At 36.2% G+C, this 17,310-nt stretch overlaps 1 protein-coding gene across 1 annotated transcript in view; it reads right to left on the reverse strand.

Moving 5' to 3' along the window:
• Positions 1 to 880: 880 nt before the first annotated feature.
• SEPSECS (Sep (O-phosphoserine) tRNA:Sec (selenocysteine) tRNA synthase) overlaps positions 881 to 17,310 on the reverse strand; it is a 69,115-nt gene continuing 52,685 nt past the window's right edge. The window contains exons 10-11 of the mRNA XM_072620388.1: positions 3,393 to 3,483; positions 881 to 1,716 (exon numbers count right to left, since the gene is read on the reverse strand). Coding sequence (XP_072476489.1) covers positions 1,404 to 1,716; positions 3,393 to 3,483 — 404 coding nt within the window. The 3' untranslated portion in view covers positions 881 to 1,403. The remainder of the gene's footprint in view (positions 1,717 to 3,392; positions 3,484 to 17,310) is intronic.

The following is a 17,310-nucleotide window of genomic DNA, read 5'->3' on the forward strand; positions in this document are numbered from 1 at the left end:
TTCCTAATTGTTTTAAGGAAGATAGATTTTTAAAACATTATTACATTTATTTATAAAATATTCCTTTTACATTTAGTGGAACTTGTATAAGTTGTAGCTAATGTTTGACAATAAACAAAGTTTAACTAATGCTTCATGTAAGCCCAAATACCAGATAATTTTCTCTTTAAAATAAGTTTAATTTGCCAAATCAATCAAAAAAAATGCAAGCATGAAATCAAAGGTATAGTTAAATCTCAATTGGGAGTTTTTCTGGCATTTTGATCTATGTGGAACATAAGCTAAATATTTTACATATATCACAGTTATTAAGTTAAAGAATTTCAGGAATACCTCATGAGAAGCAACTATTTTCACACTGTGCTATCATTTTCTACCCTAGCAGATGCTTGTGTCCAAATATGCTTGATTTAATCAATCCTAGTGTTGGCTGCCCTCCAAAATATTATGTAAGCATGTTACCTTACAACAGATAGATTCAAAAGATCAAATATTATGAGCTTAAAAAAAGGATGCGTATGTGTATTTCAAAATTTGCTTTAATAAAAATGTATTTTTGGAAGTATTAATGTTGACCATCACTTATGCTTCTTATGTATCAAAATACAGGATATTTGTTCAAGGAATCTGAGATCAAAGAATTTTAGAACACAAAGGGATCTTAAATATTACCTTTAATTTCCTTTATTAAGGAAACTGAAGTCCAGAAATTAATTGACCTCCTCAAGGTTATACAATCAGACAACAACAAACCTGGGATGAAAATACAGGCCTCCTAATTCCCAGTCTAGTTCTTTGGTCACTCCATCACACATTGTGAACCCACAGGGAAGCATTTCATTAAAAAGTAAAATTAAATAACTAAAGTCACCACAGAAAATTTGAAAAATTCATTATTTCTTGAAATTTTATTTAATAATTTTTAAAAATTTTATTTACATTAATAAAAGCAAAATAATGAGCATGTTTTTAATCAACCTTCCTTAGGATATGCCTATTTATCAATCAAAATATTAACTATACAACCAGACAAATATAATGTGTAAATAAGGGAGCACAGTCAGGAAAAAGAGCAGCTCAAATATTTCAAAGAGAATTATAGGCAATTTTATTATCATTACATTAGTAAGGACTACTTGAATAAAAGTGCATAGCTGACTACTTTTCAGTTAGAAAAATGTTAAGTGTATTTTATTCTATGGAAGATTATAAAGATTGAGGCATAATTATGAAACTGACCAAGAATCAAAAGATAATAATCATTTGTTAACTCAATACACTCTCTATTCAAGTTCATTAACTAAATATTTTCAAAGGAATGATTAATTTTAAAAAATTATGATTATCCACTGCAGTCATATTTAAAAATTTATTTCAAACTATAAACAGAAGCACTGCAAATGTCAGGAATAAACTTCTTTGCACTCATCGAGAACACATGCTTTATCCAGACTTAAGGTCATTTCTTGAATATTCACATCTTCAGTGACATTACAATTACCAACTGCGCTGTCATCATCACTCTCTTTGCTTTTTTCTTTTCTCACTGACTTCAAGCACTTATCAAGCCTTTTTATGAACAATTCTACATCTTGTTTTTTCATTCCAATTGCTGATGCAGCATTGAGGTAAGCACAAGGATAGTTATTCGAATGTGACATAAAGCCTTTGAAAGCGTAGCCATTCACAGTTTGCAGAATCCCCAGAGGCACAGCCCTGGAAAGGAAAAATTTGGTAAACTATTAACTACTTAAGACATTTGATGCTATTAACACAACACCACCTACACATTTTAATGCAAAGTATCAGATATATTATATACATATATATACATACATACACACATACACACACAGACATATACACACACATACACACACAGATACACTGACACACAGACACACACAGACACACAGACACACACAGACAGACAGACACAGACACAGACACACACACACACACACACACACCCTACCCCAAAACCACATACATCAACATTCCTATAAATATACAGTCTTAGTTCAACTGTAAGTGCCTGTCTGGAGTCCCTAAAAACAAGCCCATGCCACCGTTAGCTGGCATCAGTAACCACACTTTAATATCTTGCATCACTCAACCAACAAGTACTTATTTATTATCTACTATGTCGTCAGCACTGTGTTAAGTATGCATTCTAAGTGATAAAGAACGGACAGTCAAGTCCCTGATCCAACTTGCCACTTTCACACTGGCAGTAGGTAGGGTGGTAGGCAGGCAATTATTAACAGCCAACTCTTGAGAAGAGTTTCTAATGCCTGATTTTTATTATTTCATGGTTAGTTTATGTATCAACAGACTTAGGCTTTGCACACTTGGAGCAGAGGGCCTCAGTTAACCAGAGGCACTTCTTTAGAAACCAGAGAGCTTCAATTCATCTACCTTCTGTCACTACCTCTGTGACCTTGGGCAAGTCACATCCCTTCTCTGAACTTCCCTTTCTCATTTGTAAAATGAAAAGGTTAGACTCAGTGCCATCTAATATCCCCTCAAGCTCTTTACCTACAATCCTATGCACTAGACTCATTTGGTAGTCAGTTTAAAAAAAAAAAATCAACCTATATAAAAACAAACAAAAGCAAAGCTGAAGGTTAGGTCAAGATGACAAGTTTAAAAGAACCAAACTGAGATGCATACAGCAGAAGTTCACCAAAGAAGAACATGGAATAATCAAAGGTAAAAGAGCTTATCATCTGATAGGAAATCCTTACCCTTATCTACTCCACAAAGAAATGTAAACTCTTTAACTGAAGCAAATAAAGACTAGTTACATCAAAATATTTAATTTGAGTTTTTTTCTCCATGACCTAACAAAAAATTAAATGAAATGAGCTAGATTTTATATGCATTTTTTTCAAATTAAACATTCACAGATAAAATTTTCAAGTGAATTTTCTCAGAAATAGAATTCCACACTCTACTTAAGTCAAAAACCATCTTTTTCCTTGACAATGACTGCTTTTTATTAGAAGCTGCTGGTGAAATGACCATTTTTGTTTACAACAACACAAAAAATTATACTTGCAATCACTTAAAATAATCACCTTAGAATAATTAGTTCCCTATTTACCAAGATTTGATTTTTTTAAACTTTGAAATCTTTAAAAAATAGACAAGATGCTCTTCTGTCTAGAATGCTTCAAGTTTAAAAATATCTAAAAATGGAGACTAGGGGCTAGATGACATTGTCAAGTTCTTAATAGTACTTTTGGAAAGAACCAGTCTTCTCTTCAATAGTCTCCAAGTATGCTTTACAATATATTTAACATATGAATATTACATAAAATACAGATATTAAACATCAAACTTAAAAAGCCAAATTCAAAACACAAATCACGTCTCTCAAACATGCTTACCTGGCTCCAGACACTTGTCTAGTAAAAAGCATAGATCCAAGTTGTGTAACACCTTTGTCAGAATGCTCATCCAATGTTTTAAGGGACATAGCTGAATAAAAAAAACATAGTCTTAATACAGCCTTAGTTTTTCCAGAAACTGCAAAAATTTCAAGAAAAGGGAAGCAGAAGGGGAAGGAAACAAGTATTTATTAAGCACTTACTAGGTGTGTTAAGCATAGGGACCATCCTCTTTTAGTCATTTTCAGCTGAAATTTTTTTTAAAGTATTAAACAAATTATGGCCAAAATTCACGGTGCATATCTACTAACAACATCACAGAAACGCAAATTCACTGGATTACAACCACCTCAACGACTAAAAAGCATCTCTATACAACTTTTCTAGCTAGCAAGAAAGCTAACTAATAAGAACAATGTCAATACAGTCAATACAGTTGCCTAATTATTCAAATCCAATGCAGTGTATGAAAATTTCCTAAGTGGAATATATTTTCATATATATTTGCTTTTACTGACCAAGCAAAGACTACGTAAGTGGTGTAAGGAACCTATCGTCTTTTGTAGAGGTTGTGTGGGTGAATTATATGCCCACAGACTATTCGGTTAAAAAAAAAACCTCAATGCTCCTAGAAGTAAATTTTAGGGTTTAAATTGAGATTTTCAATACTTCTTGACAAAAAATATTCTCTATGTTATACAGACCCCTGAAGCTATGCTGTAAGTCAGGAAATGTGATTGCACTTAAATTAAATTCAGCAAACACTAAGGGTCTTCTATGTGCAAGTCACTGAACTAAGTAGTAAGGATACAGATAAAAAATGAAACAGTGCCTGCCCCCGTGGAGCTTACACACGATACAATACCTACACAAGTAATGGCTAAGTATATGCAAAGTAAGAGTGTGCCAGTAAAAGTGGGTGGGAAAGGGCGGAGAAGGCCTTGTATAGGAGGAAATGACACCTGAATTTTGAAAAATATTATGAAACAGAGAAAGGACAGTATTCTAGATATGAGGAAAATTTGCATAAAGGCAGGAGATGGAACATCATACATAGGGAATAGGTAATAGAACATGCATATCTTTTAAAATTAAATTAAACTTGTTTTTTGGTTACATATTAAGTGCCAAACTGTCTCCCCCACTCCCAAACTACTGACACATTTATATATATAAAACCATACTGTGCATACTCCTATTTATCAGTTCTTTCACTGGAATGGACAGCATCCTCCTTCATAGGTCCTTTGTAGTTGATTTGAGCATTCATAATACTCTGAATAGTTTGGCTATTCACAATTATTCCTTAAACACAATTATTCCTATTACTTACTGTATACAATGTTCTCTTAGCTCCGTTCATCTCACTCTTCATTATTTCCTGCAAGTCTTTCCATGTTTTTTTCTAAAATCAACCAGCTCATCATTTCTTACAGCAGTAGTATTCCATCACAATCATATACTACAACTTAGTTGGTCATTCCCCAATTGATGGGCATTCCTTAAATTTCTAGTTCTTTGACACCACAGAGAACTACAATTTCTATTTTAGAATACACAGGTTTCTTTCCTTGTTCCCTGATCATCTTGGGGAAAAAAACCTAACAGTGTATTTCTGGGTCAAAGGGTATATACAGTTTTATAACCCTTTGAGTATAATTCCAGATCACAGAACATATACTTCTTAAATACTTTTTTCCTCCCTAGGAATACGTGAATGTATAAAATGAGATCAAACTATGTTTTTATACATATATATATGTATGCAGTATTTATATGCTACCTTAGGGGGTTTACAAAGTGTTTTTCTTAAAACAACCTGTGAAGAAGATAGTACAGATGTTAATGAAACCATTTTTTTTAATGAGCAAACTAAGGCTCGAAGAAATTGAATGACTTGTCTATGTTCATATAGCTGGAAAGTGTCAGGGCTGGGACACAAACAAGGTTATCTGACTCTAAGTTCAGTGCTCTTTACTGACCCATGCTGCCTCTTTCATAAAAAGGCAATTCTGAGACTGGGCAGCAATGGAATCAGGAAGACTCAGTTCAAATCCAGACTCTGACACTTATTATCTGTGTGACCCTGTGCAAGTAGCTGAACTGTCTGTCTCAGTTTCTTCATCTGTAAAACGAGCTGGAGAAAGAAATGACAAACCACTCAATTATCTTTGTCCCTCAAAAAAATCCAAAAGGGGTCATGAAGAGTAGGACATGACTGAAAGGAATGAACAATGATAACAATTCTGAGACTTGAATTTTAGTTTGCTCATCATTTATAAGAAGTAATTGTTTTTTATAAAGGGTTTCATAACAGTTTTTGCTTTTTAGAAAACTGGGCACCTTTATCTGTCTTAATTTTTAAAAATTATGAACTTAAATACTAAAATAATATTTTCTTGTATATACAGAATATAAAAAGAGGATTGCATATGAAACCATGAATCACCATTTTATAACACTTTTTTAAAGAAGCTTGTAATAAATTCCATACATTAGTTTCAAAACTTGTGTCTACACTTCCTTTTGTTCACTAAAACATTTTGAAAAATGTTTCAATAGCACTTTTTTAGGGGGCATCCCTGTGCTAGTTACTTCTCATCAACTCTCTAGAGAAAAAAATCCCTCATAACAAATGAGAATAAGTCAGACAAAAGAAATCCATGGTGCCCATGTCCAAAAATGAATATATCTTTTAGAAACCTTGACTCCATGACACCTCTCTCTCATGAAATAGAGAACATCTTTCACTAGTCCTCTGGAATTGGGGCTGGTCACCTCACTGATTAGTTAAATCTTCCAATGTTATTTTCTTTACAATCTTTATGTCATCGTACAATGGTAGGCCTGGTTCTGTTCACTTGACTCTGAATACTGCTCAGGTGTCTATGAAATTCTCTTTCATCATTTCTTACAACATCATACATTATAACATTCCATTACATTCATATAATATAATTTGTTCTGCCATTCTCCAGTTGATGGTTATTTCCTTACCCCTTAGATTCTAATTAATTTTTTTTCTTCCTTCCCTTGTTCGGTCATTGTCCAGTTTATAAGTATTCCCCTCCCTCTTAGATACTAATTCTTTTCTTTCCCTTTTAACCTCCCCCTCAGGATCAGGAGTTCTGCTTTATTAGAGGCTCCTACTTCCATGGTATCATCATGCCTTTCTTACTGCACTCTTCTTTCCATAATTATCCCCTCTTACTTTCCCTTTTTTGTAAACCATAGTAGGTGTGTTTTCAACTTTCCTTTATTTCAGAAAGAGTGAGATTTACCTGATGTGCCTTCCCAATTTCTTTCCTCCATTTCTGTATACTTTTCTTACATAGTCCAATTACAAGAGCAAGTTCTACACTTATCTCTTTCTAGAGTATTCATCTTCCTCTTATCTTCAGAACAGAACCCACACCCAGATTTTAACTCCTCCAGTCTCACTGAAGACATTAAAGCTGAGAGAACAACTATTTCTTCTGCTCCTATTAGAGCATAGCATTGCATTGCATTGCATCATATACACCCTTTCAATTGTTCCAGCAGGATTACCTACAGTTCCTCTCGACTCTTGGTTTGTATTTCAAAGTTCCTACTCAGCTTTAGTCTTTTCATATCAGAAATTCTTGGAGTTTTCTATTCCATGAAAGGTCTATTTTTCCCCTCTAAGGGACGATATTCAGCTTTGCAGGTAAAGCTACAATTCTCAGTACTGTATTCCAAGATCTCCTAACGTTTATGGCAGAGGCTGCCATGTATTGTGTGATCTTGATTGTAGTTCCTTGGTACTTGAATTCCTTTGTGGATGCTTGCAATATTTTTTCATGGACAAAGATGCTCTAGAATTGAACAAGGATACCCTTGGGATTTTTTTGGGGGGAGGGCAATATTTCAGGAAGTGATAGGTGAATTACTTGAATCTTTACTGTGCCCCCTGGTTTTAAGAGATCTGGGAAGCTTTCATTTATGATTTCTTGAAATAGTGTTCTGGTCTTAAAAAAAAAATACACTTTCCAGGAGTCCAATTCTTCTTAAAGGGCATGGCCTTGACATGTTTTTCAATTTCCAAGTGGTTATGATCAGCTACCTTACATTTTCAAAATATTTTGATCTTGCTACAGTATTTCACACTGTGTTATGGAGTTGTTGATTTGTTTGGTCTATTCTAATTTTCAGGGAGTTTATTACTTGAATAAATTTAACATTTTTTTCCTTCTAAGTTCTTTATTCTCCCGATTCTTTCCTCCAGAGCTTTTATTTCATTTTCCTTAGCATTTCTTATCCTTCATTTTTCTTTTCATTTTTGTAGGTATCTGTGTATTCCTTGTGAAAAATGCATTTTTTTCCCTCTAAGCCAATCAATCAATACTTATTAAGTGCCTACTATGAGCCAAGCACTCTGCTAAGCACTAGAGATAAGAAAGGAACTTACAATCTAATAGGAAAATGAACATGAAAAGCATGCTACAGATAGGGTAATAATTGATGGAGGAAAGGCGGAGAGGAGTTCTGGGGACAGAGCCAAGATGACACAGCAGAGATGCACCAACATTCCTCTTCAAACAACTTTAAAATAACACATCAAATTGAATTTTGGAGTAGCATACCAAACAAAAAGTGAGACATTCTTCCAGTCTAAGACAACACAGGAAGTTGTAAAGAGAGAGTTGAAGAAAATAATCCTTAAAAATTAGAATTGTACAACTGGAAGCTAATGATTCCATGAGACTTCAAGAAACAATAAAACAAAGTTTTTGAAAAACTAGAAGAAAATGTGAACTCTCTCATAGGAAAAACAACTGATTTGGAAAATAAATCAAGAAGAGATCATTAAAAACTATTGGATTACCTGAAAGTCATGATTAAAAAAATGGCCTAGACATCATCTTTCAAGAAATTATTAAGTACAACTGCCCTGATATCCTAGAACCAGAGAGCAAAGTAGAAATTGAAAGAGATCCCAAAATGAAAATTCCCAGAAATATTAACCAAATTCCAGAATTCCTAGGTCAAAAATAAAACACTGCTAGCAGCACAGAAAGAAACAACTCAAATATCATATGTCATGGTCAGGATAACACAAGATTTAACAGCTTCTACATTAAAGGATCAGAGGGCTTGGAATATGATATTCTGGAGAGCAAAGAAGCTAGGATTAAAACCAAGAATCACCTACCCAGCAAAAATGAGTATAATCCCTTGGGGGGAAATGGGCATTTAATGAAATAGTTCAAAAAAGATCAGTTGAATAGAAAATGTGACTTTCAAATACAAGACTCAAGAGAAGCATAAAAAGGAAAACAGAAAAGAGAAATAAGGAATTCAAAAATGTTAAACTTTTTACATTTCTACATGGGAAGATGATACTTGTAATTTCTAAGATCCTTACCATTATTAGAGCAGTTAAAAGGAGTATACATAGAGAGCACAGGTGCAAGTTGACTATGATGGGATGATTTCAAAAGAATAAAATTAAAGGGTGAGAAAGAGGGATGCAATGGGAGAAGGGAGAAGTATAATGGGGTAAGTTATCTCACATAAAAGAGGCAAGGAAGAGCTTTCACAATAGAGAGGAAGACAGAGGAGTGGCAAGTGACACTTGAACTTTCAGCTTGTCAGAATTGGTTCAAAGAAAATAGATAGTCATACTCACCTGGCAATAGAAATCTTTCTTACCCAACAGGGAAGTAAGTAGGAGGAGAAGGGGATAAGAGAAATGGTGATGTGGTGATAAAAGAAGGCAGTGGTCAGAAACAAAACAAACTTTGGAGGAGGGACAGGATAAAAAGAGAAAGATAAACACAAGAAAATAGGAGCGGGGGGCGGGGGAGATGAACAGTTAGCAATCATAACTGTGAATGTGAGTGGGATGAACTCACCCATAAAATAGAAAATGGATAATAGAATGGGATTAGAAACCAGAATCCAACAATATGTTGTTTACAAGAAATACACTTGAAATGGATAACACACATAGAGTTAAAACAAGGGACTAGAGCAGAATCCATTATGCTTCAACTGAAGTAAAAAAGGCAGAGGTAGTAAACACAGACCTAATTAAAAAGGATAAGCAGGGAAATTATATCTTGTTAAAAGCAACCATAAGCATTTAAGAAATATCAATACTCTCTCTCTCTGTATTTATGTGTATATATGTATATGTATGTATGTGTGTATATATACACATATACATACTTACACATATATGCACACATGTACATATACATATAAAATGGTATAGCATCCAAATTCTTAAAAGAAAAGTTAAATGAATTACAGAAAGAAATAAGATAGTAAAACTACACTAGTGGGGGACCTCAACTTTCTCCTCTCAAAACTAGATAAATCTAATCACAAAATAAATAAGAAATAAATCAAGGAGATGAATAGAATCTAAGAAAAGTTAAGACATGCTACTTCTTAGGAGCAAACAGAATGGAAATATAAAGGAGCACACCTTTTTCTCAGTTGTATATGGCACCTTTACAAAACCTGACCATGTATTAGAGCACAGAAACTTCAGAACCAAATGCACAAAAGCAGAAATATTAAATACACCTTTTTTACACCATGATGCAATAAAAATTACATTTAATAAAGGGCCATAAGAGCACAGACTAAAAGTTAATTGAAAATTAAATAATCTAACGCAAAAGATGAATGGGTCAGGAGTGGAGCCAAAATGGTGGAGTAAAAGCAAGGACTTCCTTGAGCTCTCTCCCAAGCCCTTCTAAATACCTGTAAAAAAATTACTCTAAACAAATTCTAGAGCAGCAAAACCCACAAATGACAGTCAAACTAGTTTCCAACCCAAGACAACCTGGAAGGTCGACAGGAAAGGTCTGTCCCACCAGACTGAGAGAGGAGCTCAATCCAGAACAAAACATGCCAGCACAGTCCAGGCTCCCCAGTAAACCTGGAACAGGCCTCGAGGGACTGAATCACAGGCAGCTGTGGCAGTTTCCAGACTTCTCAGCCCACAAATACCAAACACAACTTAGAAGGCCAGTAGGAAAGGTCTGCTGTAACTGCATGAGGGAGAAGCATGGTCTGGCCCCAGCCCTAGGATAGTGGCAGCAGCAGTAACCGTGGTTGCTTCCAGAGCTCTCGGCCCAAAGACAGTAAGAAGATCGAGTTGCTGATCAGAAGGGAATTTTAGGGATCTCTCTGCTGGTACTGTGGTAGTATTCTCTTGCTTTGCCCGTGCCTTGATGAGTCACAGTCTTGGGTGTTAGTCATCATAGTTGGAAGGAAGAAAAGAGTGCTTGTGGTCACTCACAGAGTACAGGCCAGGAGAAGAGTAAACACATCTCCTTTGATCATACCACCATGTAAGAACTGAAAATTTACAGGTCCCTAGGAATATCTCTGAAAATAGTTGCACAAAACTCCTGAAGCATGGGACAGTATACCCCCTACACTGGAAGCAGAGTCCTACCTTAACAAAGAGTTAAAAAGTCAAGCAATTGGCTAGGAAAATAAGTAAACAGTGGGAAAAAAAATCAGACTACAGAATCTTACTTTGCTTACAACATACAAGCAGAAGAAGACAACAAAGTCAAAAGCTCCTACCGTCTAAAGCCTCCAAGAAAAATATGATTTGGTCACAGGCCATGGAAGAGTCCAAAAAGGATTTTGAAAATCAAAAGAAGTAGAGGAAAAAGTGGGGAGAGAAATGAGAGTGATGCAAGAAAATCATGAAAAACAAGCCAACAGCTTGCTAAAGCAGCCCCCCAAAAATGCTGAAGAAATTAACACTTTAAAAATAGACTAACTCAAATGGCAAAAGAGGTCCAAAAAGCCAATGAGAAGAGTGCTTTAAAAAGCAGAATTAGCCAAATGGAAAAGGAGGTCCAAAAGTTCACTAAATAAAATAATTTCTGAAAAATTAGAATGGAGCAAATGGAAGCTAAGGACTTTATGAGAAATCAAGAAATTATAAAACAAAATCAAAAGAATGAAAAGATAGAAGACAATGTGGAATGGAAAACTAACTGACCTGGAAAATAGATCCAGGAGAGACCATTTAAAAATTATTGGGACTACCTGAAACCCATGATCAAAAAATGAGCCTAGACATCACCTTCAAAGAAATTATCAAGGAAAACTGCCTGATACTACCTGAGGGTAAAACAGAAATAGAAAGAATTCACTGATCACCCTCTGAAAGAGATCTCAAAAATAAAACTTCTAGAGACTCGGGGGGCGGAGCCAAGATGGCTGAGTAGAAAGACGCACATACACATAGCTCTGAACCCACAACCCATAGAATGGCTACAGGGAAGTAACTCACGGCGAATTCCGCACCCAGAGGCCACGGAACATTGGAGCGAGGGAGATTTCTGTTCCAGAGAGACCTGCAAACCTCTCGCGGGGAGGGGGGGGTCCTTCGCGCTGCGGACTGGGCGCCGGGACTGGGAGCTGAGTGCAGCCCTGCCGCGGCAGCGGCACCGAGAGGAAAAGATCCGAGCAGGCTTCACAGACAGGATCTCCAGCGGCCACGCGGGTCCCTCCACCCACAGAGGGATCCGCAAACCTCTCGCAAAAGGTCCTTCGCACTGCAGACACAAAGCCCAGCCCAGACTTGCTGCGGCCACGGCTGCGGCACCGAGAGAAACAGATCCGAGCAGGCTTCAGGGACGGGATCTCCAGCGGCCGCACAAGTCCCTCCACCCACAGGTGACAGGGGTGGGTGAGAGAGTCTCTTTGGCGGGTCGAGAGGGGAGTGGGGTGCCCCCATAATTCAGGCCCCCCTCCCCCCCCCCGGGAGGTAGAAGCTGAGAGGCGGCTGCAGACAGGGGCTCCCCAAGCGGGCGGGAGCCTGAATCCATTGCGGAAGGTCTGTGCATAAACCCCCTGAGGGAACTGAGCCTGAGAGGTGGCCCTGCCCCGACCTCAGCACCAGAACATAATCTCATACTGAATAGCAGCCCTGCCCCCGCCAAAAGCCCTGAGGCTGGAAGCAGCATTTGAATCTCAGACCCCAAACACGGGCTGGGAGGATCAGGAGGTGAGGTGGGTGTGAGGAAAATATTCAGAGGTCAAGTCACTGGCTGGGAAAATGCCCAGAAAAGGGAAAAGAAATAAGACTATAGAAGGTTACTTTCTTGGCGAACAGGCATTTCCTCCCTTCCTTTCTGATGAGGAAGAACAATGCTTACCATCAGGCAAAGACACAGAAATCAAGGCTTCTGTGTCCCAGCCCACCCAATGGGCTCAGGCCATGGAAGAGCTCAAAAAGAATTTTGAAAATCAAGTTAGAGAGGTGGAGGAAAAGCTGGGAAGAGAAATGAGAGACATGAAGTCAAAGCATGAACAGCAGATCAGCTCCCTGCTAAGGGAGACCCAAAAAAATGTTGAAGAAATTAACACCTTGAAAACTAGCCTAACTCAATTGGCAAAAGAGGTTCAAAAAGCCAATGAGGAGAAGAATGCTTTCAAAAGCAGAATTAGCCAAATGGAAAAGGAAATTCAAAAGCTCACTGAAGAAAATAGTTCTTTCAAAATTAGAATGGCACAGATGGAGGCTAATGACTTTATGCAAAACCAAGAAATCACAGAACAAAGAGAGAAGAATGGAAAAATGGAAGATAATGTGAAATATCTCATTGGAAAAACAACTGACCTGGAAAATAGATCCAGGAGAGACAATTTAAAAATTATGGGACTACCTGAAAGCCATGATCAAAAGAAGAGCCTAGACATCATCTTTCATGAAATTATCAAGGAAAACTGCCCTGAGATTCTAGAACCAGAGGGCAAAATAAATATTCAAGGAATCCACAGAACACCGCCTGAAAGAGATCCAAAAAGAGAAACTCCTAGGAACATTGTGGCCAAATTCCAGAGTTCCCAGGTCAAGGAGAAAATACTGCAGGCAGCTAGAAAGAAACAATTCAAGTATTGTGGAAATACAATCAGGATAACACAAGATCTAGCACCCTCTACATTAAGGGATCGAAGGGCATGGAACAGTATATTCCAGTCAAAGGAACTAGGACTAAAACCAAGAATCACCTACCCAGCAAAACTGACTATAATACTTCAGGGGAAAAATTGGTCTTTCAATGAAATAGAGGATTTTCAAGTATTCTTGATGAAAAGACCAGAGCTGAAAAGAAAATTTGACTTTCAAACACAAGAATGAAGAGAACCATGAAAAGGTGAACAGCAAAGTGAAGTCATAAGGGACTTACTAAAGCTGAACTGTTTACATTCCTACATGGAAAGACAATATTTGTAACTCTTGAAACATTTCAGTATCTGGGTACTGGGTGGGATTACACATGCACACACGCTCACATACATAGAGACAGAGTGCACAGAGTGAATTGAATAGGATGGGATCATATCTTTAAAAAAAAATGAAATCAAGCAGTGAGAGAGAAATATATTGGGAAGAGAAAGGGAGAAATTGAATGGGGCAAATTATCTCTCATAAAAGAGGCAATCAAAAGACTCATTAGTGGAGGGATAAAGAGGGGAGGTGAGAGAAAAACATGAAGTCTACTCTCATCACATTCCACTAAAGAAAAGAATAAAGTGCACACTCATTTTGGTAGGAAAACCTATCTCACAATACAGGAAAGTGGGGGATAAGGGGACAAGCAGGGTGGGGGGGATGATAGAAGGGAGGGCATGAGGAGGAGAGTGCAATTCGAGGTCGACACTCATGGGGAGGGATAGGATCAAAAGAGAATAGAAGTAATGGGGGACAGGATAGGATGGAGGGAAATACAGTTAGTCCTATACAACACAACTATTATGGAAGTCATTTGCAAAACTACACAGATATGGCCTATATTGAATTGCTTGCCTTCCAAAGGGAAGGGGTGGGGAGGGAGGGAGGAAGAGAAGTTGGAACTCAAAGTGTTAGGATCAACTGTCGAGTAATGTTCTTGCCACTAGGAAATAAGAAAAACAGGTAAAGGGGTATAGAAAGCTATCTGCCCCTACAGGACAAAAGAGAAGATGGAGACAAGGGCAGAGAGGGATGATAGAAGAGAGAGCAGATTGGTCATAGGGGCAATTAGAATGCTTGGTGTTTGGGGGGGGAGGGGATAAAAGGGGAGAAAATTTGTAACCCAAAATTTTGTGAAAATGAATGTTAAAAGTTAAATAAATAAATTTAATAATTAAAAATAAATAAATAAATAAATAAAACTTCTAGGAATATTGCAGCCAAATTCCAGAGTTTACAGATCAAGGAGAAAATATTGCAACCAGCCAGAAAGAAACAATTCAAGTATTGTGGAAATACAATCAGGATAACACAAGATTTAGCAGTTTCTACATTAAGGGACAGGAGGGTTTGGAATAGGACATTCTGGAGGTCAAAGGAGCTAAGATTAAAACCAAGAATCACCTACCCAGCAAAACTGAATATAATTCTCCAGGGGAAAAAACAGACATTCAATGAAATAGAGGACTTTCAAGCATTCTTGATGAAAAGATCAGAGATGAATAGAAAATCTGATTTTCAAATACAAGAAACAAGAGAGGTATGAAAAGGTAAACAGGAAAGAGAGATCATAAGGGATTTATTAAAGTTGAACTGTTTACATTTCTACACTGAAAGATGAAATCTGTAATTCATGAGACCTTTCTTAGTATTAGGGTAGTTAGAGGGAATATATATATATATATATATATATATATATATATATATATATATATATATATATATATATATGTATATATATATATATGTATATATATATACACACACACACATATATACACACACACATATATGTATGTATATGGAGAGAAAAAGAGAGAGAGAAAGAAACAGAGACAGATAGAGAGAGCATAGAGTGAGTTAAATATGAAGGGATGAGATCTAAAAAATAAAGTTAAAGGGTGAGAGAGGAATGTATTGGGAGAAGGAGAAAGGGAGAGGTAGAATGGAATAAATTATCTCACATAAAGAAAGCAAGAAAAAGCTTTTATAATGGAGGAGAAGAGGGGGAAGGTGAGAGAGAATGAGTGGACCTTACTCTCACCAGATTTGGCTTATGAAGGGAATAACATACATACTTAACTGGGTATGGAAATCTATCTTACCCTAAAGTAAAGCAGGAGGGAAGGGGGATAAGAGTGGGGGGAAGTGATAGGAGGTAGGGCAGATGGAGTGAGGGGATAATCAGAAGCAAACTTTTGAGGAGGGGCAGGGTCAAAGGAAAAAACAGAATAAAAGGGGGGTCGAGATAGGATGGAGGGAGACACAGTCTTTCACAACATGACAATTATGGAAGTGTTTTGCATGACTACACAGATGTATAACCTACGTCAAATTGCTTGCCTTCTCAAGGAGAATGTGTGGGGAGGGAGGAAGGGGGAGAATGAGGAATTCAAAGTTTTAAAAATAAACGTTAAAAACTATTTTTATGTGCAAATGGAAATAAGTTATATATGCAATGGAATATAGAAATCCAGAGAAGGGAGGGCAGGTTGGGGGAAGGGGAAATCAGAATGCATACTACCTTGGGGCGGGGGAGAGGAGAGATGGGGAGAAAATCTGGAACTCAAAATATTGTGGAAGTGAATGCTGAAAACTAAAAATTAATTAATTTAAGAAAAAAAGAAAGAATGGGTCAAAGAACAAATCTTAGAAACAATAATTTCATTGAGGAGAATGACAACAATGAGACAATATTCCAAAATTTATGGGATGCAGACAAAGCAGTACTTAAGGAAAAGTCATATCTCTAAATGTAGACATCAATAAAAGAGAAAAAGAGCTGATCAATGAATGAACTGGGCATGCAACTGAAAACAAAATTAAAGTTCAAAATAAAAACCAGAAAAGAAATCCTGAAAATCAAACGAGAGATTAATAAAATTTAAAGTAAAAAATGAAATTAGGAGGTAGTTTGATGGAAAAAAATCAGTTAATTTGATTGATTAAAAAAATAAGAAAACCAAATTGCTAATATCAAAAATGAAAAGGGTGAACACATTACCAATGAAGATAAAATTAAAGCAATTATTAGGAGCTATTTTGCCTAATTATATGCCAATAAATCTAACAATCTAAGTGAAATGGATGAATATTTACAAAAATATAAACTGTCTAGATTAACAAAGGAGGAAATAGAATACTTAATTAACCCTATCTTAGAAAAGACACTGAACAAGCCATCAATGAGTTCCCTAAGAAAAAATTCCAAGGATCAGATGAATTTACAAGTGAATTCTACCAAACACTTAAGGCACATTTAATCCAAATAATACATAAACTATTTTGAAAAAATATAGGTAAAGAAATCCTACCCTTCTCAGCAAGCCTACTTTCTAAGTTTCTAAATTGTCAATCTGTATGAGTAAAGGGAATTTTCTTACAAGTTTCCTACATCAATAAAAATTATATGTCAAAATCTACTCTCTCCAAAATTATATATCAATGATGTAAGAAAAAAAAAATCTAATTTTTTTTTTCCTATTCTTGCTAGGTGACTGACATATCTGCTTGTTATTTGGCAGAATTTTTTACTGTTATCTCTTCCTGCTTCTCAGCAGAGATGGGAGACTATAGATCCTAAACATTGCACATTCTCAGATATAGTCAACTATGTTACTTGGTTTTACTTAAATTTTTTTGTTCTAAAAAGGAAAGGTTAATGGAGGAAAGAAATTAAGGAGAAATGACTGGCACAAAAAAACAATACAACTTCTAAAAACAGACTGTCAGAAATAATATCTAATAGGTATTATATTATTATAATATCTAATAGGTATTACACAATGAATTCCTATTACTTGCTACAATGGATATACATAAGCAGTGCAAGTAGTTATGATGAATATATCTGTTTTGACTGAGATTTTCTTAGTGTGTAGAAGACTCCCTAGAAATAAGTCAAGCAGAAGTTATGTGAAACTTTACTAGATCAGAGGATTTAGTCACTGAAACACATGA

This window comes from Notamacropus eugenii, chromosome 6 (genome assembly GCF_028372415.1).
Source record: "Notamacropus eugenii isolate mMacEug1 chromosome 6, mMacEug1.pri_v2, whole genome shotgun sequence".
Lineage (NCBI taxonomy): Eukaryota > Metazoa > Chordata > Mammalia > Diprotodontia > Macropodidae > Notamacropus > Notamacropus eugenii.